General features: G+C 32.4%; 1 protein-coding gene across 2 annotated transcripts; it reads right to left on the reverse strand.

Annotated features, from left to right (window-relative positions):
* Positions 1-294: 294 nt before the first annotated feature.
* Positions 295-26,554, reverse strand: LOC114751247 (ATP-dependent zinc metalloprotease FTSH, chloroplastic-like). Of its 2 annotated transcripts, none has more exons than XM_028939905.1 (17): positions 26,260-26,554; positions 23,543-23,664; positions 21,313-21,401; positions 5,515-5,550; positions 5,216-5,309; positions 4,811-4,906; positions 4,376-4,440; positions 4,058-4,229; positions 3,245-3,614; positions 3,088-3,166; positions 2,295-2,863; positions 1,729-1,864; positions 1,562-1,630; positions 1,375-1,449; positions 1,218-1,292; positions 1,005-1,124; positions 295-563 (listed from the first exon to the last, which is right to left on the reverse strand). In XM_028939905.1, the coding sequence occupies exons 1-17, from the start codon at positions 26,517-26,519 to the stop codon at positions 477-479; spliced, it is 2,514 nt and encodes an 837-aa protein (XP_028795738.1). In that variant the 5' UTR covers positions 26,520-26,554; the 3' UTR covers positions 295-476. The 2 variants fall into 2 exon arrangements, with proteins under 2 accessions (XP_028795738.1, XP_028795739.1); XM_028939906.1 differs by lacking the exons at positions 21,313-21,401; positions 23,543-23,664; positions 26,260-26,554 and adding exons at positions 5,629-5,717; positions 5,827-5,948; positions 6,287-6,618.
* Positions 26,555-27,024: the final 470 nt, after the last annotated feature.

The following is a 27,024-nucleotide window of genomic DNA, read 5'->3' on the forward strand; positions in this document are numbered from 1 at the left end:
ATTATCCCCGTCAATAAGAATTCTCTTTAATATATACAATTAATAAGAATAGTTTAGAATCTGAAAATGTACTTAAATAGAAGCTCCTCACACTGTAGATATGTAAGTTCCTTAGTGACTAAACAATCAGTGATGTCTCGATTCAATACAAGTATAATCTCTTTCGCCTTTTCCAATGCAGAAATTTCCCACAGGGATTTGGGTTCACAGCAAATACTTTTCGTTTACGGCCATGCTTTCCACTCTGAATCCCAACGAGATCAGGAAGCTATTCAATGTGCCTAAACACTCACATGAACAAAGCTCATACTTACTGTTTATTTCTTATTATGAGTCTTAAAACAGTGGCAGACAGCATCTTGGAACAGCCCTCCAAGCATAGGCCTCAAAATGACGGATGTTTTTCTTAATAAAAGTTACTCCAATGATCTGCAAACGAGGATATTAGCTGAAATACATTAAAGTAGGTGTCATTTCTACAGAGAACCTCGATCTCCATACAGCTCATTCCACTGCCTCAATTCATGCATAATTGCCCCGTGACCATCAAAACTTGCAGGAACCTGTGGTAAAATATAAGATTTAGATTCTTCTACATGTGTCCTATTGATAAATGAGTAAGCTTTCTCAAGGGCAATGAAGAAAGACCCTTCAACAAACTTATGATCTCTCGTAGCAATATCAGATTTACCTAATAATTTTAGGTAGATTAGGCTGTGTCCTGAAATTTTACTAAGTAATTTCTCACAATGGCGCAAGAGAAAGCAAACAGAGAGTTTCAAAATCAACCGACTAAGGACATGTGTGTGTTGAATTTCAATTGCTAAGATCAAATGGTATTATTAATGAACACTAAATCCACAACCAGCCATTTATTGCGAGTATTTTCACATAATATTAGAAATGAAAGCAAACAGAACTGAAAGAAAATAAAAAGTATAGGCCAAAATCAAGAAAAAATCAGTCATTAATGTAAATTGTGAGGGGTTTCAAGTTAACCCTACCTGATTCTTAGCCTGAATCATGTCTTCCATATTTATGGGCCTCAAGGTAATTACTGGCTCTTCTTTGTCCTCCTTATCACTTTCTGAGCTTTGGCCTTCAGCATCTTTCTTATTCTTGTCCTAAATTAAGATAAAATTTATGCCCGTCAGCCAAAAGATAGTAATAAAGTTGGAAAGGCACAGTGAAATGATGTTACAAGTCAAGGAAATTACCTGCTCTTTTGGGCCCTCTTTGGGACTTGAAGCAGCTTGTGAGCTTTGGCCTTCGGCATCTTTCTTATTCTTACCCTAAGTTAAGATAAAATTTATGCTGGTCAGCTAAGTTGAGAAGGCACAGTGAGATGTTTTGTTACAAAGTCAATAAAATTACTTGTTCTTCTGTATCCTCTTTGGCACTTGAAGCAGCTTCGGAGCTTTGGCCTTCAGCCTCTTTCTTACTCTTTTCCTTCAATGAGAAAACATTTATGCTAATGAGCTAACAGATAATCATTAGAATGAGAGGGCACATTGACATGATGTAACAAGACAAAATTGCCATGTCTGATTAGTAACATTACCATATCCTTCAATTTCTCCTGCTTTATGAGCTCCCTAACAGGTCGATAAGCAGCAGCAGTGCACAAATTCTATTTAAAAGAAATTTAGTCTCAACAGCTGGTGGCCACGTGTTACAAGTAGGAAAATAGAATCACAATATTAAAAGGAAAGGCCAAAAAACGCAAACCTTGAGGTCGCTTCCAGTATATCCCTCTGTCATGACTGCAACCTTTTTGAGGTCTAAGTTTTCAGTATTTTCCTTAGCCAGTAGAGTTTTCAAGATAATCTCCCTAGCCTCGACAGATGGCAGACCAACCATGACTCTGCTCAACATTGACAGTTGCAAAGGTATCAATAATAAAATCATAACAATGTGTATTTAAAAATTGAATTATCCAACAACGTTACTCAGAGATCAAGCCCAAATAAAATTTCCCGGTGATGCTTTAGAGAGGTTTTGAATAGTTACTACTTACTAATGCAAAAATTGAAACTGGGACTTGATTAGCATGCAAGAAACAAACAGGACAAAGACAAATCAAAGGTTCATAAAAATAAGGATTGTTAGGGATTAAAAGTTTTACCTGAAGCGTTGGGAAATTATAGAAAGCAACAGAAGTATATGTCCTCGAAGGGTGTCACTACTGTGCTATGTGTAATTTTTTAATCATTTGAAGACTAAAAATTTAGCTTCGTGAAAATAATCTCTCTGTTTTGATAAAATGAAGTAGAAATGAACGAAGATGTATATACCTTCGCTCAAACCGTCTTATGATTGCATCATCAAGGTCAAATGGCCTATTGGTGGCAGCAAGAACTAGAATACGCTCGTGTTGTTTTGTCAATAGACCATCCCAATGGGTCATGAATTCATTCTTAATCCTCCTCGTAGCCTCATGCTCTCCACATCTTGATCGTCGCCCGAGCAAGCTATCAACTTCATCAATGAAAATGATAGTCGGAGAAACCTTTGCAGCTAGAGAGAACAGAGCACGGACATGCTTCTCAGCTTCTCCAAACCACATTGATGTGATGGTAGACATGGAGACATTGATGAAACTAGCTCCTGCTTCATTTGCAATTGCCTTTGCAAGCATTGTTTTTCCAGTACCTGGAGGTCCAAAGAGCAATATGCCTCGACAAGGCTTAAGAAGTCCACTTTTGAAGAGCTCTGGTCTTCGAAGTGGAAGCATGACTAGCTCTTGTAGTGATTCCTTAACTTCCTCCAGTGCACCAATATCTGAGAATGTGACACCTATCTCATTCGCGGGGATAAGTTCATCTCTTATGTGCCTCTCATGCTTACTGTCCGGACGAACATCCTGCTAGAACAAAATTAAACCGAAAATGAGATACAGAATGAAGTAACCACGTAAAACATTGGTTAAACACTCATTTTATGCATAATTGGACCCTCAAAAGCTGAGTCCCATTGCACAAATTTAAAATATTAGTCTTTCATCATCCACGTCATCTTTTTTCCTTCTCTGGAAGCATTTATGCTGATCCATTTTGCCCTCACTCATTAGAGTCAATGTAAACGTACCTTCTTTCCATTTTTCACTTGCTTCTTTCCATCGTTGTTACTTTTCTTTTTGCGAAATAGATCCAAAGCATGGCACAAACTGTGAATTTTCAGGATTAGTCACACCTCACTAGGACATGTTTTCCTTAACAAATAAATAACTGGTCCAAATTCTTACCTCTCAGATGATATCACAAGCTTTCCATTCCGATATTCTGGATCCTTGGTATTCATTAAGTAGTGAGATATTGCAGATACCACAATTTCTTCAATATATTTACTCAGTATCTTTGTGTCGTCATGGCTGATTGAATTCAAGTCTCTACATTCAACATCACTTGCTGCCAGTACTTCAGCGATGTGGTTCCTGTTATCTTGAGACTTAATTGTTTTCTTGTTCTCTTCCAGTTGGGCTTTCCAATCTTCAAGATCGGTTTCATCTTCTGGTGGTTTGACCTTAATGATGTAAGGGAATAACGCTGCGAGCCTTTCATCAACCTTTGAACGTTTATTCACTTTTGGAGGCGGAAGCATCCATGGCGGGAGATCTATTACAATAAAAAAAAACACAACCATCATATTTGCATAATATAACTTTAAGAGAGAACAAAGCTTAACATATGTTGTGCCACATTTTCCCTTTCAACTTCTTGTGGAAAAAAAAAAATTCATAACACAATTCTGAAGCAAATGCATTTGACTCCTGCATTAATAATGTAAAAAACCAAAAATGATAAACATGTGTTCAAGCTTCTCAAATAAGACATCGGCCTTTATTTTTATACTTTTATACAAGTATATACTCTTTCACTAACTCATTTTCTAGTTTAGTTCCTTAATCATATTCTCAATTGATTGAAAAAAACCAGATCTTTATAATGAAATAGAATATATATCACTGTTTTAGCAAATAATTTCTTTTTATAGTTCCATTTGTCTTGTGTATCTAGTCTTAAAAAAAATATTCGGATACAAATTTTCGGTGCCTCACCAGGTTTTTTGGGTATGTCCGCGATCTTGGAACCAAGAATCAGCACTGGCCCTGGAAGTCTCCCTAGCATTTCATGAAACAAGTTATACAGTTGCTCTGATTGGAGGAAAATCTTGTCAACATCCCTGATGTACAAAATGATGGAACTCTTTTCTGACACAGAAACCAAGACCTGGAAGAATCATATTCATCCCGCTAGTTAGCTAGGACCAATTATTGAGAAATTCTCTTTTCTCTTGAATGTATTTCTGTGCCAAGATTCTATTTAAATAAAGAACTGGCTTGAGTTAGAAAGAGAAGCCCTGATGATGACAATACCTTAAAAAGCAACTGCATAAAGAGCTTTTCATTGACACACAAGCTGCTTTTCTGCTTCGAGGGAACTGAGAATGAAGATTCAAAGCAACAAGCAAGAAAACATTTAATTTTATGTGCAATCAATCATAAAGCAGAGCATCAACTATTTCAGGTAGATTAAGAATGGCAAGCATGCGATAATTAAACAACAGATGGATTTGCTGATTAAAGCAATTAGCAGTGCATACATTTGAGTTAAAATGCAGGGTTATTGAAATTAAATTGGAGAAAGATGAGTAAGCCCAGAACTCGCAGACTTTAGCAACATATAGCTCTGGAGATTAGTCTAACTTTAAAATGGTTGTCTTGCAATGGAGAGAAATCTATCAAGAAAATAAATAATATGCACATGAACTAAAACAGGAGAATAGAGAGAAAAATGTGTTCAAGTATAACCAGAATTTGCTGGAGCAGATTGGGAACCAGGAGTCCCGTGAAGCTTTGAATTAATATTGGGACTTTCAGTAGCTTTACCGTTTTTGTCAAGAGTGCCTGCATAAAAGTAGTCAATCAAGATACACTGATGCGATATAATACAAGTTAGTAAAGCATCGAAAGAGGTCAAGAACTGAAAAGTATTCATTACCACAAGATCTGCAAGTTGAGAGTGAAGATTACAATAACTTTTGCAAGATCATGAGTTCATGACTATGATTAAAGTAAGAGATATTTAACTTGAACAAGAGTACGACACCACTACTTGCTAAATCAATCATATGATTAAATCAGTCTTAAGCTCTTTATGAAATGTCATTTAATGCTAAGAAATATGGAGCAAAGGCCTGTTTCTTCCCTCCCTACCTTTAGTTTTGTCATTTGAAGAGAGGACTGAAAAGGAACCAAGCAAACCAGACACTCTCTCGGAAGCCACCTCAGATAAGGACGGTTTAGAAGACTACAAACAAAGCAGGGGAGTTAGGGAAACCACCTGATTGACAAACCAACTCAAATGCTGGTGACTTTGTGATTCCTTTTCAAAATATGACTAGAAAGAGAAAATGGAGAAAACACATATTTTTATGTAAAAATGGAAGTATCCCAGTTTTTAATGCAGAGCATAACAAGAAAAAAGCAAACAATTGTAGAGCAGAAAGACTTACTGATTCTTTTGTTGCATATCCGTATTTGCTCTGTATCTGCAAAAGAGAAATAGGTCAGATATGAATATTAGCTTATTCAACAAACAAAAGAAATTGCAATATGAAAGTAATCACCTTGAAAGAGAAGTCAGGTACATCTAGTAGCAGCAACTTCGATTCAAAATGATGTGCTAGAGCCTTGGCAAGCGTTTGTAGGTACAATTCTGCCCCCAAAAAAATGAAAAATGATAATGAAGCATGTATGGGTCAAACGGACATGAAAACCCATCATAACTTGTGCAGGAACATACACAAGACATCTGCATAACATACCTTCAGGTCCCGAAAGCAGAATTGCCCTGCTTGCTGGTGAAAGGTTCCGAGTGTGTTTGGAAAAGAAAGTTTGTCTTAAATGAACAGATGCAGCACTTTTCAATAACTCTCGAGTTCTTTCACTGTCATTTCGGTAAAATAAGACTTGAGTTATATATAAGGGTAATAACAGCTCACATCTATATGTGATTTGAAACCTGAACCAGAAGGAACCTGGTGTTTACAAAGTCACTCTAATTAAGAATAAATGTCTCAAGTCAAGCAGATCAAATTCCTCCAAATTAGATCATAGCACCATGTTTATTAGTACATGAGAAATCAATCTGAATCGCAATAACAAAATAAAAAAAATAAAAAAAAAAGTGCAGCTGAACAGAATATTCCTAGATGCAGAACAACATATCTATTCAAATAAAGTAAGTACTCTTGATTGCAAGAAATCTTCCAAACGTTAGATCACCTCAAGTAAGACGGAAACTCTTGAAAAGTTTCTTTGCATTCCTTTCCATCGATCACCTGCCTCAAAAGCTCCTGCTCAATCTGTTCACCATAAAGCTCATCACCAGACTCGTGATTCCCTCCAAGCCCTGAGCTCAACCCAAGGCTCGCTCCGAGACCAACCCCAACACCCAATGCTGACAGCAAAACGTGCTTGTGCTCCATCTCTTTGAAACAATTTGCTCCTAACCTCTTCTGAGCAAGCAAAACTCCACTCCTTTTAGCTCTGGTTTTGGAAAAATACGCCAAAGGCTATTTGGCAGTTCAAGTGCCCACCATGTGTGTGATTCTCTTGACCCCTCTCCCTATATAATCTAAGTATGACTTGACTTGGGTGCGTGAATTCCTAAAAGGGAGAAACTTAGCTCACAAGTTGTTTAGAAAGAGACGTGTGGATTAAGATGACAAAATCAATCCATTAGTCCCAGCATTTTAAATTCATTTTCACGAATATATTTGCCCATTTAAAATCAGTCCCCACTGTTAGCTACAGTTTAAAAGTTAGTCCTTACGATTCATCGTATCTAGACAACAACTCCACCTATGGATACCTCGCATTAACACTGTTAAGTAACTGCTGAGGTGGCGCGAAACTAAAATTGAACAATGATGTGGCATATATGTTGCATTAAAAATGGAATGACGATTTCGATCATTAAAATGCACACTTGACCTCTGCTTTGAATCGGAACAAATTACTGTTAAATGCAAGAGTGGGATGAGGCAATAATGTGGAAAGTATAATCCATTATATCATTCGGCTTTACGAAAAACTTGGCCTGCTGAACAGATTCAGCAATCCCTAAATGTAAAGTTCTCCTATCCCAATCAGCATTGTCAGAGGGAAGCGAACAACTTTCCCTATAGAAATAGCGGCCTGTATCCCTCTCTTTCTATTTGAATGTATTTGATTTGCCTGGTTTTAGAGAAATCACAAAAAACTTCACAGAATGTTTAGTACTTTTCTTGCATGGGATTCGCCATTGCCATCGTCGCAATGTAATCAGCACTGCATTCAGGCGATTAACCCCAAGAACTTTTATTTGCTCTTTCCACAGTCTCCGCCCCAACTTCCCCGGGACCATTCCTCCTCCTCTCTCCATTACTGACTTTGCGCTCTTCCTCCTTCCGGCAACTGCTTTAACCACCACCGCGACCACCACGCTTCTCATCGATTCCGCCACCGATCGCCACTTGTCCTACTCAACCCCGGAACGGATTACTTTTGTGTGGAAGGGGCAGAAGAGATTGCCAGCAAAAATACCCATATTAATTATGCTGTTTGTAGTATATAGGCTAAAAAAAATTTATTTAATAATTAATACTCTCCTCTTGGCCAAAAAAATTTCCTTTATAAAAAACAAATTACTAATTCTGAAAAATAAAAAATAAAGTTAAAATAGTTAAATTTAATTAAATATGTTCCACATATAACATTATTTCCTGAAATGTCCTCATTTAATAATTGATTATTGGGTTTAATAATTAATCTTACTGACAAATATATATTTGTAATGAGAATAAAAAAATTGCAATAAATATTTTAAATAAAAAGTTGTTCTTTCTTATAAAGAAAGCTATGAAAATTGTTCCACAAGAGTAGACCATACAGAATAATATAAAATATTATTTATAGTATAAACACAATTGTTGTCCGATATCCACTTTGGACAAAACATATATAAATGACAAAAGCCCCCTCCCACAAAGAAACCACTTCAAAAGCCACAAAATGGGAAAAAGCTTGTGAAAGTGATTTTTAATGGATACTTTACCTTTTAAAAAAATTAGAGATTAATCTCCCATTACAAATTTAATTGATAAATGGTTCTTAGAATGATTGATTATATAAAGAAAGATTAGTTATATACAAAGAAAAGTAAGTTGCATAAAGACAAGATGGTTTGCACAAAACATTATTTAGATATAAAGGGATTATTTTACATATAGGAAAGATAACTTGCACATAAGAAAATTTCATTTGTACAAAAGAAAATTAAGTTGCACATTGCACAAATGAATATTATTGCACATAAGAGAAGATAAATTGCATACGAGAGAAGATAAATTACACATAGAGAAAGTTAAATTGTATATAATAAAAGTTAAGTAGTATAAAGTCCTCACGTCCTGTTTGCTAACTAATTTTTCAATAAAATATTTATTCATAATTTTTTCTTTTTTTGTAATTGTTTTAATTATAAGTATATACACCATCTGATCCTATTTAGAAACTTCAAATTTAAAGATGGTGTAATCTATTTTATAAATTTCAATTTAGAGTTTATCTAAACATTTAATGCATTTTTTAATTTTATCCTTAATTATTTATTCTCCCTCTTCTGTTCTATTCTCTTATCACATTTCTTTGTACACTCTCTTTCATCACTTTTTTTATTAATTATAAAGAACATATTTTGAAAAGAAAATTATATTTTTAACTAATTATTTATTATTTGTAAATTAGCTCTTTAAGAAAAGTTGGGAGTATAATTCACGCACACCAGACGGTCGGCAACTTTGTAATTGCCTAATAGGTATATAAGGTCAGGAAACTGGAAACGTCATTGGCGCTATGTCAGCGCATAGAAACAAAACATCACCACCTGATCCTAAGACTTTTGCTCTTCTTTGTTCTTTCTTCTTCTTTTTTTTTTTCCCCTCTTTATACGTGTACACCTAGTATCCTAACTAATTTCTTAGAAAATTACAAATCAGATTAATTCAGAGCGGGTCATGGTATGATTCACATGGATGGCGATCTCATCACCTATACTGCTGTGTTCCCAGATAATGGAACCCATAACCTTTGGTTCTGAAACAACTTCTATCAGTTAATCCAAACGATTGTTTTGTTTGTTCTAATTGTTAATTGTGAATGGTAAGAATGAAAAAGAATAAGGAAAGAGAATGAGAGATGATTTGAAAATAGCATTGTTCAAAATAGTTTTAGGTTATTTAAATTTAATAATAAAGCTACTATAAATTAATATGTCTACTCTTAATCAACCACTACTTTCAGGGCTTAGAGAACTCGCCACTTCATTGGAACAAACTTTTATTATTACCCTACCTTTAATATATGACCAATTGAGAAGTTGGATTTGTTATCCGTAAAAGATCTTATTTCAGTGTATATTTTGTATTTATAATTTTTCTTAATTAATTTACTTAACTTATAAATTGATATAAAATTTAACGTTATATTTATTATAATTAAATATTTTATTTGACTTCTTTAATTAATTTAAAATAATCAAGTACCTTTTATATTAAAAATGTAAGTGTTAGATCCCCCCTCCCCTCCAAAAAAAAAAAGTTTCAAGAGAGAGGTTTCACTTTGATTTCTAAATGGGTTAGGTAAGGAGAATCTTGTACCCTTCCATTTCGGCTGTGTTTGTTTTCAGCTGTTGATTGATGTTGATTAGACGTCTATTAGCTGACTTTTAGTCCTTCACACACAAACATAACCACATGCTAATGTCTTAACCTAATTATAACACTTCTTCTAGAAATAATATAAAATCTATTTAACTAATTTGATTATATTAAATAAATTAAATAAGTTAGTTAATTATAAGAAATATGATATGTTTTTTTAAAATTTCATAATTATCTTTCTTAATATCATACCTCTTTCTTCTATTTAATTATTGTTGAGAAAGTATTAACAGGATAATTTTAAAAAATTAATAAATATAATAACTATATCTTATGTTTAGGATTTGTCTCGTGAAAAAGAATAGAGAGAATGATTTGTATACCTTGTGCGGCAATTACTTTAGGCAAAACCTAAAGCCCTCCACTAACGTAACATAGACTGCTTAAATGGCCACCAAATTTTTTTTTGGGGGGGGGGTGGTGTTTGATTTTGAAGAAATTATAATTCTTCATGGGAGTGCACTGGAGTTGAGGCTAATTGTCTAAAATAAATATATTCTTCTAGGTTCAATTAAACCAAAAATTCATAAATTTTAGATGCTCAAAATTAGATTTTTAGGATATGATAATTAGGTGATAAAAGTTCAATATAATGAAAATTAAGTTATTGAATTTTGTTTCTGGAAATGAGTCGCAAATATTAATCTAACTAGTTGTAAATTGAGACATGTAAGTTTAAAATATAATTCTCAATTTGTAACTGAGATTTTTTAAGTTAGAGTTATTTGAAGATTAAATTGGTACGGATCATTTTGAAAATAATGACACATAATTTATTCCTTGTGCATTGCTTTGAACTTTCCTTCCGACAAAATGAAATAATAAAAAAATCTGCCGAAAGTAACTACAGAGACTGTATTATTGGTTGTTATGGTCAAGAGTCTTTGTTTATTTAAAGCCCAAAAAAATGACTTTGAATTCTTTTAATTTGAGCCGCTAAGAGCTTGTGCTGCTCATCGATATGTTCTTTAATTTTCTTTCTTGTTCCTTTATGAGACAAGTTTAATTGCAATTTCTAAAAGCATTAGGAGGTAAGATTATTCAACTTTAGATCAGTCACCTTAATCATATATTATTGCTTTTTTGGGTTTAATTGGTACTTTCTTCTATTCTAAGTGTTAATAGAGGGGTTTGTTTTAATTCTACGTGTAAGACCCTGATTAACTCACTTTATCTTTTAAATTTATAATTTTTTTTTCTGAACTCTTCTTATTAGTTATACAGATTAAATGATTTTTTTACGAGATTATTAAATAGTTTTCAACAAAAAATAATTAAAATGAGTAATTTAAAAAAATCAATACAAAATTTTTATACTTAGAATTTTTAATATATACAAATTAGTTATATAAATTTTATATTTAGAATAAGAGAGCGTACAAGATAAGAATTGTATCATTGCAATGGGAATCAGCGGAGGCAAAGTTGGATCATTCTTGTGCCCAGAATATTCCTTTTTTATTATTCAATTTTAAAAAAAATTGCCGAAAGTATGTATGAGAAGGCCGAAAAAATATGTGGAGTTCTAGTCATCAGGCACCACCCTCTTAAACCAAGGCATTGACTAGGAGTCCGTAACAAAGCTGATTATTATTTATCTATTTATCTATTTTTATTTTTTTGGGATGTTTCCCTTTAATTTCTAACCGTGTGAATTAAGGCATAGAAGTGAGCTTTTTATATGTATGTTTATCCATATTTATAATGCAAAGAGCATATCCAAAAGATGGAAAAAGAAAGCAAAGAAATAAAAGAGAGACAATCTCATCACATCAAATATCACGTCTGATTTTTCCACATTCTGTGAGACAACCTTTTCTTGCTTCGCCATTATCTAACGTCCACCTTTTCTAAAGCTCAAGGGAAAAAAAAATCAAAGTGGACACTAAACCAATTAAAATGAAACCAATAGTAATATAATCATATGAACGACTGATTTTCATTAGTTCATTCTGGTTTGATACCGGTTCAATTTCTAGTCAGTCTAGTACTCAAACTAGATCGAACTACTAGTTAGTTCATCAGTTTTTTGATTAACCTGACTCAACTGGTCTAGTTTTCTTCCTTGCTAAAGATCCTTGAAGTACATTTGTGAACATGTGGCTTAGCTTTTTCTAAGGTCGATGGCTCTTTTTGGCCAGGAAAAAGAGACGCTGTAATAATGTTAGCTCTTTCATTTCATCCAAGGCAGATTGATACCTTTCTTTTCCTCATGGAGAAAGGAATTTAGCAGTTTATCAAATTATATAAAAATCATATAAAAACTATACGCGGCTTGTGATCCTTTTTTTATATATAAAAATTTAAAAAATATATAATTTTCTATTCCAGAGATATTATGAATAAGATTCCTTATTCAGTATTACATGCATGATGATCACATTATATATATCGTACACAATTTTTTTTAATATTTATATGTTGCGACTAAATCTGATCTTTATTGCTCTATTTAAATCTTCATGCAACAGTTTATTATTTGTTTCAGACTGGTCACTTATTATTATTATTATTATTATTATTATTAGGATTAAGGTGCCTCCAACACCTTAAAATGTATCCAATACTTTAAAATAATTTTTTAAATATGTCCAGTATTTTAAAGCATTTTTTGATCAATCTAGCACCTTCAAGTATTTTTTTTAAGGTAAGTCCAGTATTCCAGAAAAATTTTTGTTGCATCTAGCACCAATTTAAAAGAAATACTTTAAGGTGTTGGATGCACTTGAAAAATATTTTAGGACGCTGAATGTAGTACAAAACATATCAAGATACTAAATGCACTTTAACACGTATTTGTTATTATTACTATTATTATTATTACAACTATTATACATTGTAAGTTATCTCAGATAAAAAAAAATACATTGTAAGTTATCAAGCACACTAGGTGGTGGGGTAATAGAGAAATTTCAATCCAATTTCTAAATGTGTTAGGTATAGGAGAATCCTTTATCCTTCCACTGTGTTTCGTTTAGTTGTTGACTTATGTTGACAAGACCATTTCAGGCAAAACTTATCGAAGGAAGGATAAAAATTGAGAAAATAACATAATTACTAAAAAAAAAATAGTAATGATAAGTGAAAAATTCGAATCTGTTTATTGTTATTTTACTCTAAAAAAACCTGCCATTATTTTTTACACTGAAATTTATCATTATAAATTGCTTAGTTGTTATTAGGCTTTTTGGTGAATATATTTCTTCTTTAAAATCATATAATAATTCTTTTTTGGTGAATATATTTCTTCTTTAAAATCATATAATAATTCTTTTTAAAATATTCTCCCTAACTTTTATCATGACCACATTTTTATGTCTTAACTTCAGTAATTGTTTTATTATACTGGCTCCATTCTTATGATCAAGACAAAAGTAGGTGTGATATTCCTACACATAAAACAATTCACTAAATTTTAAGAATGATTAATATTTTCTTAAATAATCATAATGAATAAATAAAATGGCTTGACCTACATTAACATATAAAGTTAAGAAAATGATATTTATTAAAACAAGTTAAGAAAAAATTGCCGGCAACTATTACGAATAGAAATGAAAAGATAAAATAAAGTGAGAAATAAACTAATTAATAAATTAAATGATTGTCTCATGCAAAAGAATAGAAAGAATGCTTTTTAAGAAGAATTACAATGAGGTCCTATGCAAGAAAAAAATTACAAAACAAGTCATAGAAGTTGTTATTCTCCACTCTAGAACTTGTCATTACAGGCTGTTTAGGTTATTAGCGGACCTTTTAGTAGTTATTTCTCTTGTATGGGATTTGATTGTAATTCTCCCTACTTTTTATATATTGTACGGTATTCACTTCGGGCAAAACCTAAAGCCCTCCACTTACAAACTGCTTTATTAAAAGGCCACACAATGGAAAAAAGCTTATGAAATCTGTTTGATTTTAAAAAATAATTCTAAATGTTCATGGAAGGACCGAAGTTGAAGCTCATTTTCTACAATAAGTATATTCTTTTTGGGTTTGCTTAAATATATATTTTTGACAAATGTTAGTTATTTTTTTTGCCAACCCTTGCGAAATGTTAGTTAGGTCATAAAAGATCAGTTTAGTAACAATTAATTTATTTTTCAAAAAAAAAATAGTTGCAAATGGCAATTCATATTGCAATCGAGGAGTTTCAATTACAAATCAAGCCGTTGAATTCCAATTATTATTTATAACTATTTTTAGATTAAAATGGTCTTTGCAAACTATTTTCATCAAAAAATTTTAATTCAGCTGTTATTTTCATATACTACCTCCAGTAATTAACATAAAAGCTAAATAATTAATTTATATATATTAGTTTTTTTTTTTTTTTGGGTGAGACGAAGACTGACTTGGAACCCCTACTTCACTTGGGTTACTCTGCTTTTAATTATTTGTTTTTGTCCCTTTATGTGAAAATTTTCACCGCAATTTCTGAAAGCTCGTTAAGAGAATTATTCGCCCATCAACATCATAGATCATCATCCTCCCCTATCATATTACTCTTCCCATATTTAATCAAAAAGTTACTTAATTAAGATAGATTTAAAAATTACATAAATAAATTAATTGTAATAATATGATATGATATCCCTCAAATACCGATGTGTAATATAATATTATATATCAGTTTATAAATTAAATAAATTAATTTTAAAAAATTATAAATATAAGAAAAAAAAACTGATTGAGATGTTATATTTAGAATAAAAACTAATTCGACCTTGACTAAGTCTTACAGCTACAATGCTTTTAGCTTTTCTTTGGGACCAAGTAAGAATACATTCTAGTGCAATTATCAAAGAAGGGAGAGTTGGATCTCTTCTGGCCACAAAAATTGATCGATCTTTTTCAACAAAAGTACGTGTTACCATTTTCTCACTAAAATTATAATGACCTCTATGGAAAGTGGAGACCATGGGCAAATCATTCATCCAAATTCATTACTCCGACATGAATATCCAAAAGCTCTCGAATCAACATCATCAATCTCAAATTATTCCAAAGCATCATCAAACGTGATCAACATCGATCTCAAGCATTTCACGTCTCCCATCTTATGTTCTACTAGACATGTTAAAATACGTAAGGAGCTCCGAAATATGAAAATCTTAAAAATAATCTCTCAATTGTTTTAACTTCCATGAAGTTTTAAAGATCATTTTGGAATTAAGTTTTTTTTCTTGTGAAATGATCTAATTATTCACCCATACCAAAAATCTTCCACCATCGTTGAAAGTTAGAGCTCCGATGGCTTTTTGGGCAAATATTGGTTTAGGATTTTCAAAAAGATATATGATTATCAGGCCACTAAAGCTTCTTGGTTATATGGTACAAAATGTTATATTACCTCCGGTTTTTAATATAAAACCTTGTTTAACTTTTATTTTAGTTCTAAATATAAGATTCTAATCCATTTTATCTCTTATATTTATGCTTTTTTTTTTCCAAGGTAGTTCTTCTAACAATGATAATTCTAACTAACACACTTAATTAGCAAAGATATTTTAGGAAAGACAACACCTATTTATTACAAATAACTAACTTAACTTCTTTTATTAATCTCCTCAAATTAGTCAACTAGCTCTTATAATTAGAACCGGAGGTAGTATAAAGATAACTATCAAATTTTAAGATATATAAAATGACTAGAACAACTAAGAGAATAACAAGTCATTCTCCCTGCTAATGCTGAAACATAACAATATGCCATGTTGATTAATAATATTATTTAAATATTAATTTTTAAGGGTTATATATATATATGAATATTTTTATATTTTATTAAATTATATTATTTTAAAATGATTGTTTTGATCCTCAATTCAACCACAATTAGACTAGTAACCCTTAAATTATTATGTATTGATCCATCCACGATTCAACGACCAGTCTAACTTTTAATATTTTATTTACCTGTAGTCACTATTAATGTCATTTGGTGGCCGAGCCAGACCATTTCGATTTACTCAAAAGTTTCGTAATTATAAAAATAAAAGAATTAAATTTAAATAAATTTGCCCAAAGTATGTATGAACAAGCAGAAATATGTGGGGTTCTAAGTCAGGCGCCACTATATATCCTCAATAAATAAACCAAGGCATTGACTAGACTTTTCTTGAGTCCATGAAAAAGGTTGCTCTCATGTATTTATTTTTATTTTTACTTTTATTTTTGTTTTAAGGCCCTTTTCGAGGAAAGCTTCCCTACAATTTGTATATGTGATTTTCTTTTTCTTGCGTTCAACATTTCTGACGTAATGCTTCTTTTCTAATATGTTAATCTTATCCACTGGGGCTTAAATAGTTAAATCTTATGTTGTCTTAAAGATTGATATTTTTTTCTGCCAAATTGTTTTAAAGATTATATTGCTTTTGAATATTCTCAAAGAAAAATCTTTACTAAAATATTATATGAGGGTCAAAATATTAAGATAGATTGATTTAATTAGTACCGAGAAGAAGCAGGTGTGCAAGTACTTGGAAGTGGAAGAAAAAGAAGCAAATTATTTATTAAAAGATTTAGAAGTGGGCTTTCATATGTGTTTATGTAAATTTAGAATGCAAAGAGCATATCCAAAAGAGCAAAAGAAATTAAAGGAACAAAAGAGAGGCCACTAATTAACATTGATTTTTTTCCACATTCTCTAAAGGAACCCTTTTTTACTTTGTCAATATCTCATCCACTTTTTCTGAAGATTCTTTCAGTGCATTTGTTAACATATGGCTTTTTCTAAAGGTGATTGAAAATCCTTATAAACATCTTAAATTCACGAATGCAAATAAAAAACGAAATGCTTAGCTCACTTCTCACCTAAATGGGGAGATCCTTTAAATGAAAACCAGGATATTTTTCTTGTAAGGGAATAAATTAATCATAACAAGGCCAAAAGTGGCTGATATTTTTTCTTTGATAAAAATTAAACAAGTATGTAATTTTATATTTATAAAGATATTATGAAGCCCAAAACAACAAAAAAATAAAAACCTAAATCATAGGGGGCTCAGATCCCAAAGACGCTTTCTCTACTAAAATCAACTGGGATCCCTAATAAAAGATTTTGAAAGACTTTCATTTGCTAACGTATCAGCCAGTTGGTTTTATTATCTTGAAATAACCTACAACCTCAGCTTCCAAGAGTATCTCATGAAGTTTTGAATCTGAATGGAGATTAAACTAGCTCCTCTGTTACTTTTGATTATCTTGTATCATATCCAGAAGATTTTTCACATCAAATTGCAGTATAACTCTCTTAGATCTGAGATCCGAGCAAGATTCAAGCCTTTAACTATTGCCCATTCTCTGTTTCAAGAGCACTGCAAGTAGCAATAAAATGAGAGAGGCCAACAATCCAATTACCAGTTTAACATGAATTGCTCCACCACGTCCAACTTTATTGTTTGATGAGCTCATAGCACCGGCTACGTTTACTTCAATACACCCCACTATGCAGGTAATGGCCAAACTAATCGTTCTGCGGTAGCAGTCTTTGAATTTCTTTTTCTTGGTTAAGCACAAATATCTTTATATTGAAGGTAATTCTATTCTTGAAGGTTTTAAGTAATCAGCTTCAATCAAAAGATTATTTCACCATTTTCAAAGGCTACAAATAGCTACTCCCCAAATTTAATTACAAAACAAAGAGGCCTCCCATCTACATATTAAAGAAGCCCAATATTTAATTTAATCCATCCCACTTTGCAGCTAAGGCAATTGCCAAACTAATCGTTCTGAAGTGACAAAACTATTAGAAGCGGTTTCCTCCTGCACCTGAACATATTTCTTCCAAATCTGCATCATAACTGTAGTAGGCTCCCAAGATTTTTTTTTTTGTTTTTCCAGATATCCTTATATTGAAAGTAATCCTGTTCCAAAAGTTTTAATTAAAGAGCATCAAACAAATTATTATTTCTCCATTTCCAAAGGCCCAACATTGGGAGGCCCACTGAATGAGAAACAGAGGACAAAACAGAAAAAGTAAACTACAACTCAAACATAAACACTCATGAAAGTTGACCCAAATGGCTGGGTGAAGATCCAGTTGGCTAAGCCCAAGCCACAAAGACAATTCTGTAGCTTCAATAACCAACAAAAAGCAGTTTACCAAAAAAAAACACCAACAAAGAGCACGAACAAGCATGCAAGAGGAACGCCACAATCGTTCACCGAAGAAACCAACGACCCACGACATAGTTGACCCTCAAGCTATTGGAAACATCTTTGGCCAAAAGCAGAGAAATTCTGCAGTAATGAGCTTGATCAAGAATTAATCACACAATTAGCCTGCCAGTGTTTTTATAGCCGCCACAGCACTACGCATTCTAGGACAATTCCATCACATATATATATATATATATATATATCTGTGTGTGTGTCCTCTTCATTTTTCCTCCAGGCCAGCCTTTTTGGTAGCAGGCTCGTTGATCCACAGTGAATATGTGAACTCCGATGTCCATCCGTTACTGTCATTAGCCTCGGCACCGGTCATTGCTACTAGGATCTTGGAACTACTTTTTACAATCAATATGGATATTTTAAAAAAATATTATAAATTTAAGAGACAAAATTATATTTATGAAGAAATATAATCTCCAACTATCTCTTCTTCTTCTTTTTTTTTTAAATAACCCATTGGGTTGCCCAGTATCTAGCACTTTTTCTTAATCCTATTATTAGGTATCCAAGCAACCAAGTAATCTGAATTGAGCTTTGTAGGATCACTTTGAACTATAAGCTCTCCCAGCAAGTTTTAACGTAGCTGCATACCCTGGGTGTGAATATGAGACCACTAGTTAATCTGGACAAATCCCTCACTAATTTGACCAAGCACTTGTTACACTACAAAAAAGAAACAGTTGATTGGCGACGGAATTTGTGACAGAAACAAATTCCGTCACTAATTTCCGACGGAATTGCGACGAAAATTTCATCGCTAATTTTTTTGACAAATTAGCAATGAAATTTTTTCATTGCTAATATTAGCAACGGATTAGTGACAGAATTTATGTCCATCGCTAATTCGTCGAAAAATCTGCTAATAAATATTTAGAGACAGAATTAGTAACGGAATTTTTTTCGTTGAAAATTTCTGTCGCTAAATTGTTTTTCACAGAAGTTTTTGTCACTAATTCTGTCGTTAATTCTATTCTATCGCAATTCCATCGCTAACCCCGTCACTAATTTTAAATTTCATTATTTTAAATTATAATCTTACAAAAATTTATATAATAACAATTAAGAATATAATGATTTTAAAATATTTTTAATTATAAAATAAATTGATATATTTGTGGAGTTAGTATTAATGAAGATATTGTCATCATTCATGTTATCATTAGGTATATACTAAAAATAGAAAGACAATTTCTTAGAAAACTTGTTTATATTTCGTTAACATAAATTCCTTTTGATTATTAATAATAATTAAAAAAATATAATAACAATATTAATAACTTTCTTATACAAACTGAGATAAAAAAGAAATAATTTTATCATATGTATAATATATTGAAATATATAATATATGATAGAAATTCAAAACCAAAAAATGAATTTATATGAACGGAAACTAATATTGAAGTGAATTTTGAATTTCAGTCATTAAACAATAAAATTTAATCATGATATAATTAATACCCATAATATAGATTGATTTTAGTCTTCAATACAAAAAAAAAAGTATATACAAAGAATTTTAAGAAAATAAATTACATAGGATATATATATACACACAAGTATGAGAATACTGTTTATCATAATCTATTCACATCATTTAATTTTTTATATAGAATAATTTATTAGATTTTATTATAGTAGTTATTTTTTTAATAACAAGATTTTTTCGACTAATTGTAAATGATTTTCTTCAAATATATAAAACACATATAGATAATATGAAATAATGTAATATAATACATATATAATTAAATTGTATATCTTATTAATGTTAATTAAAAAATAAATTTTAAAAAATATTTATAAAAAATTTACTTATGATTTAAAATTCAAAATTAGTGCAGTTAGAAATTAAAATTATATTAAAAATATTTTTTAAAAAATAAAACATTATAAAAAAATATTTAAAAATTATTTTGTCATCAAAATAGTTATGATTAAAATTATCATGTAGTAAATTTTTAGTTTTTAATAATGTATATGTATATATAATTGTTTGTGTAAAATAATATTATACTAATCCGGTTCTTAATATAACTTCCAATTGTTAAGTTTATTTTGATCCTAAATATAAGATTCATTTCTCATATTTATCAATTTTTTCTAAATTATCCCTATAGATACTCTCTCAACCATAATTAAGTAGAAGAGAAAGAGGGAGTATTAAGCAAGATGATTATAGTATTTTAGAAAAAATGTGTCACATTTCTTATAATTAACTAACTTACCTAACTTTCTTAACCTAATCAAATTAGTTAAATGGGTCTTATATTAAGGACCAGAAGAGTATATATTTAATTTTATATAATAAGTCAATAGGTTCATTGTAACTCAACCGGTAAAGCCACACGTGTGCACAGATGAGGTCCTAGGTTCGAGCCATAGAGAAGTTACTTTGAGGAGGGAATTATGTGGTGGCGACACGTAGCAGGCAAAAGTGACATGTGATGTGATAGCAGAGGTGAGGTGATAGCACATGTGGCAGGCAGAGGTGAGGTGACAACGACATGTGACAGTCATCATTGAGGTGGTAGGGATATATAGAGGTGGTCACTGGCAATGACGTGGCGATTGGTAGAAGTACCACATGGCATTTTAATTGAAATTCCGTCACTAATCAATTAGTAACAAAGGAATTAGCGATGGAACAAATTCCATCACTAAAAGCATGTTTTTTTTTAGTGTTAATTGAATCTCTAACTAGGACCAATGGTAGTAATTTAACATTTCTTTCATATTTTTAGTCTTTGTTCTTATTATTGGGTTTCCAATACTTTATAATAGATTTTTTGAAACGTTGGACTTTTTATCCTGCAGTTTGAGCTTTTTTATGACTTTCATTTCACATGAAACGCCTCACACTATGCTGTTTGGTGGATAATCCCCCGTGTGGAACCTTTTTTTGATCAAATGAAAAAACATTATTGATCACTGGGAGAAAGCTTACTTTACCTTTCTTTTTTCCAAGATGCTTAAACTCCAAGCATGTGCTAAAAAAAATGCATTGTTATTGCAAAAATTAGTTTTATTTTTAAAGTTTTGTTAGATACAATGGGATTGAATGAGAGAAAGGAGTCTGGAATGACAAAATGAAAATAGTAAAATATGATTGTTGTTGTCTCCAATATTACCACAAAAAAGAAATGGGTTAAGGAAAATGACATGACAAACCAACATAAATGTTTGTTATTTTGTCAATCAATATTTAAAAGAAACAAACTAACACAGTAAATGCAGAGCAGAAAAACTTACTGATTTTTTTCTTGCACATCCATATTTTCTCCTCACCTATAAATAATCAAATAGGCCAGTTACAAATATACTTGCTAATTCAGCTTAAAGAAATTAAATGAAAATGTGAAAGTAAATCACCTTGAAAGAGAAGTCAGCAATATCTAGCAGCAGCAACTTTGATTCAAAATGATGTGCTAAAGCCTTGGCAATTTCTTGCAAGTAAAGTTCTTCAAAATTTGTAGAGAAAGCTAATGAGTCAAACATACATGAAAACCCAAACAATTATGTGCCAAACTCATGAGTTATTTTTTCCTCCAGCCCTTGTTATGAAGCAATCATGCTATAACCACCTCACTAGAACCAAGAAAAGCTAGTTGAATCATTGACTTGGTTTAAAAACAAAAATTATTTTCCACTATGCCCATATTTAAAACTATCCATTGTTATCATAAACCAGTGAGATGGAGGAATAATTGCATGGGAAACTGAGTGTGAAGGAAAAGGAATAGGAAAACACTTCATCCAATACGCCAATGAAGAAAAGTCAAATCAAAACCTACTTGATAACTTTTCATAGCTCTGATCCTTGATACAAAAGCTAATATAAAAACTAGTTGACTAATTTGATTAGATTAAGAAAATTATTTAAGTTAGCTTTTTGTATTAAATATGTATTGTCTTTCTTAAAAAATCCTTGTTAATCACACGTATTAACTAAAACTACCATTTGATGAAATATTTAACATGTGCAACTATTACAAGGATTACCTTGAAAAAAAATAGATAAATATAATAGACAAAGTGAATTGCGGTTTTCTATTTAGAATCAAATTGAATGTCAAACTAGCTTTCATATCAAGGACCAGAAATAGTAATAAGGATTATCTATTCTTTCTAGGGGGAATTTCACTGTAGGACCGCAGAAGACAATTAATATCAAAGAGCCCCAAAACTTTCTGAAACCTCACTGCAGGACCAAGGGACCAATCTGATATTAATTTTTAGAGTGAGATTACAATAATACCCCTCCCTTTTTATTTTATTAAAAAATAAATATTTACCGGAGTTACTGTTCTGACCACCGGAGGTCGGAGGTCCGGCCACCGGCGCTCAGGTGGCTGCCGTCGGGGTCCAGTCACCGGTGGCCGGAACAGTAACTCCGGCGGACCTCCGGTGGCCGGAGTTTTTTTGTTTAAAACAAAGTGGCCAAGGGAGGGTTTGAACCCAGGACCCCTTGGCACACCAAAAGATTCGAAACCACCAAGCCAAGCAACCCATTCAATCATAAAATGCAAATAAAACTATATATAACAAAATAAACGCAACAGTCCAAATGTAAGTGAACAAGTGAAATTAGACAATTTACAAGTGGAATTCAGCAATTTACAACAAAAATTAGACAATTTACAAATAACATAATGGAACTCACAATCCCAAATACAAGTGTTTAAGTGTAAATGAGCAAATAAAATTTGAAGATTTACAACAAAAGTTTATAGATTTGCATATGAAATTCGACAATTTCACTTGCTCATTTGCACTTAAACACTTGCATTTGGGGTTATGACTTCTATTATGTTATTTGTAAATTACCTAATTTTTGTTGTAAATTGCTGAATTCCACTTGTAAATCGTCTAATTTCACTTATTCACTTACACTCAAACACTTACATTTTGGATTGTGAATTCTCTTGTGTTTGCCAAATTTGGGTTGTAAATCCATAAACTTTTATTGTAAATCTTCAAATTTTACTTGCTCATTTGCACTTAAATACTTGCATTTTCGGTTATAACTTCTATTATGTTATTTGTAAATTGCCTAATTTTTGTTGCAAATTTCTGAATTCCACTTGTAAATCGTCTAATTCCACTTGTTCACTTACATTTGGACTGTTGTGTTTATTTTGTTATATAAAGTTTTATTTGCATTTTATGATTGAATGGGTTGCTTGGCTTGGTGTTTCAAGCCTTTTGGTGTGCCAGGAGTCCTGGGTTCAAACCCTCCCTTGGCCACTTTGTTTTAAACAAAAAAACTCCGGCCACCGGAGGTCCTGCCGGAGTTACTGTTCCGGCCACCAGTGACCGGACCCCGACGGCGGCCACCTGAGCGCCGGTGGCCGGACCTCCGACCTCCGGTGGCCGGAAGAGTAACTCCGGTAAATATTTATTTTTTAATAAAATAAAAAGGGAGGGGTATTATTGTAATCTCACTCTAAAAATTAATATCAGATTGGTCCTTGGTCCTGCAGTGAGGTTTCAGAAAGTTTTGGAGCTCTTTGATATTAATTGTCTTCTGCGGTCCTACAGTGAAATTCCCCCTTCTTTCTAAAAGGTGCTTTATCATAAGAGACAAATATGCATAAAATACCTGTTGGTCCAGGGAGTAAAATTGCCCTGCTTGTTTGTGGAAGGTGCCGGATGTGTCTAGAGAAGATAAGTTGTTTGAGATGAACAAATGCAGCACTCATCAATAACGGCCGACTACTTTCACTGTTAATGCAATGGAATAAATGAGAATTATACTATCAGGTTGCCCTGTTTCAGCTCATGTTATGATTTTAAAGGGTTAAAAAAAAAGAGAAAAATTAATCTTTTGGTCCTTCAACTATTGACTCACTTATAACTCAGTCCCTTGATTATGACTCAGTACGACTCAGTCCCTTAACTTTTAACTTTCTTATGACTCAGTTTCTTATTTTTGCCTTTTTTAATATTATGATCCTTGTCATCTCCAACTAATCATGAGTGATCCTATGTGACAAGAATGGGTAAGAAAATCACTTCCAACTCAGCACCACATAAGCAACCAAGAGCGAGGACTGGAGAAGATGGTGAAGAGGGAAAAATAAAAAGAAAACACACTATGAACCCAGTACAGGAAACAAAGAAGAATCTGAATTGAGTTAAGCAAGGCGAGTCAAATTGGGGTGTTGGAAAAAAAAAAAAAAAGAATAATCTCTAAAGGTAGAGAGGGAATGAGTTCGAAAATGATTCTAAATAGTAAGGAAATTTCAAAGTAAATCCGTCAGATATGAAATTGAGCAAGATGCGAAGATGGTGGGAAGTATCTCTGAAAGAAACAAACAAGAGTCACCGTATAACCACACCACATAATTAAAAAAAAAAAAGAACAAACATTCAACTTGCGAACGACCACACATAGAAGATAACCCACCTATTATACCTGTCCTCCTCTTGCATTTTCATGTTTTTTGAAATGACGAACCAAATGCCTTCTCCTATTATCACATGTTGTGACACTTTTAGCCCATTCATCGTATTAAAACTTTGAATTCCCAGATTTTTCTTAAAAACCCAAAAAGAAAGATTGATTTTAAAAAAAATCTTTAAAAATGATATAAGATGTAATATCCTAAAAAAATTAATTGAAAAGTAATATAATATAATATAATAATATTTTATTATAATATTTTTTTAAAAAAAAGTCCAACTTTCCACCGATATTTCGGTGGAAAGTTGGAGGGGGTGGAAAGTTGGGGAGGGTCGGTGGAAAATTGGGGGTTGGGTTTGAAATTCCCTCTCCACAATAAATGTGTGGGGGTGTTAAATAGCCCCCCACAATTCATTTCCACCCCCAGCAGGCGCAAGAAGGAGGGAGAGAGAGAGAGGGGGGGCCGAAGTGTGTGAGAGGGAGAGAGGAGCATACCGGTAAAGGAGAGGGCAAACTTTGAAGATATTTTAGGTACATAAAATTACTTCTTTTTATCAAAATTTTTTTATAAATATTTCTTGTATATTTTAAACTTCCTATTTACGTTATTACTATAGTGATTGGAGAAAATTTTGAGACTTATATATGATCTAAGTATTGAGTTTTTACAAAAGATGACTATCGAAATTTAAAAGTTAATGAGTTGTTAATTTTAATCGGTTTATATTTGTCTATTTTTAGTTTTAGTATTTAAATTAATTTATTTAGTTGAAAATCTGTCATTTATGGGATATACCATATTTTTACCGATTAAATTTAAGTTAAATATTTATAAAAAAAGTTTGATAAAAAGAAGTAATTTTATGTACCTAAAATATCTTTAAAACTTATCCTCTCTTTCACCGGTATGCTCCTCTCTCTCTCACACACTTCGGCCCTCTCTCTCTCCCCCTCCCCCTCCTTCTTGCGCCTGCTGGGGGTGGAAATGAATTGTGGAGGGTATTTAACACCCCCACACATTTATTGGGGGGAGGGAATTTCAAACCCAACCCCCAATTTTCCACTGCCCCTCCTCAACTTTCACCCCCTCCAACTTTTCACCGAAATATTGATGGAAAGTTGGACTTTTTTTTTCATAAAATATTATAATAAAATATTATTATATTATATTATATTATATTAGTTTTCAATTAATTTTTTTTTTAGGATATTACATTAGACATGTCGGAACTGGTTGTCTTCTCGTTCCATGGTAGCGTGTCTTGCTCTTACAAATTAAACCAAAGAAGAGTGCTTTGCTGAAAAAAGTATATAGCATTCGGCCACATAGGATGACTGTACTGGGCTCTAAAATCTTTTAAAAAGTTTGCAGCATTTTTATGGTGGGTTCTCAGCAGTTCAGATCCTTCTTCATCACCTGCACAGGGTTCGTTGCGTCGTCGTCTTCTTTTTCCCGTCAACTTTTTTTCCCTCTTCACCTTCTTCGCCGGTCATCCCATCTTCTTTGGTTACGTGGAGCCGAGTTGGAGTTGCCATTCTTGCCATAGAGGATGACTCATAATTAGCTGGAAATGACAATGACCATAATATAAAAAATACAAAAATTAAGGACTGAGTCATAAGCAAGTTAAAAGTTTAGAGACTGAGTTGCACCGAGTCATAGTTGAGGACTGAGTTATAAGTGAGTAAATAATTGAAGGACCAAAAGAATAATTTTCCCAAAAAAAAAAACAGCATCATATATTTTTATTAGCATAAATAGAACTAACAGCTACAATATGTGTAAAATCTGTAACTGAACATGATAATTCTAAATCTGACAAAAACCTTAAAGTAAATGCCAATTATTTCTTCATTGTGCCTTTTTCACAAGACTAATCTTATGAAGAAAGTGACTAAGTTAATATAATCACCTTAAGTAATAAGGAAAGTCTTGGAAAGCTTCTTTGCATTCCTTCCCATCAATAACCTGCCTCATAAGTTCTTGCTTAATTTGCTCATTCCAGAGCTCTTCTTCCTCATCAGAATTCCCTCCAAGCCCTGAACTGAATCCAAGCCCTGCTCCAAAACCAACCCCAATACCCAATGCTGACAGCAAAACATTCTTGTGCTCCATATCTTTCCTGCTTCTTTTCATACTTTTTTTCTGATATTGTGATAGAAGAAGATGCATACGTGGTCTAAAGGCTGACACTATTGGGTCAGATTTAAGTATTGTTTGGTATACACTAGGCAGCTCTACTAAAGATGTCTTTTATGTTCATACGGACTCGAACCGGAGGCCAATTTGGTAGAATAAGCCCAGGTGACTACTAAGGCAGATGCCTATTATTTGGAGATGGGGATTAGAGGAACAAAGAATTGGTGGCTGCTGCTGTGGCCTATATGTGACCCTTTTCACCTCTCGCCTCCATATATACACGCGTGTGTGTAGAGAGAGAGACACACACACACACAAAAACATAGACACGCGCGTGCCTTTTGTAATATCCTAAAAAAAATTAATTGAAAAGTAATATAATATAATAATATTTTATTATAATATTTAAAAAAAAAAAGGTCCAACTTTTCACCGATATTTTGGTGGAAAGTTGGAGGGGGTGGAAAGTTGGGGAGGAGCGGTGGAAAATTGGGGGTTGGGTTTCAAATTCCCTCCCCCGATAAATGTGTGGGGGTGT

The sequence above is a fragment of the Neltuma alba genome, unplaced genomic scaffold (assembly GCF_004799145.2).
Source record: "Neltuma alba isolate B1F8T4 unplaced genomic scaffold, ASM479914v2 tig00006837_pilon, whole genome shotgun sequence".
Lineage (NCBI taxonomy): Eukaryota > Viridiplantae > Streptophyta > Magnoliopsida > Fabales > Fabaceae > Neltuma > Neltuma alba.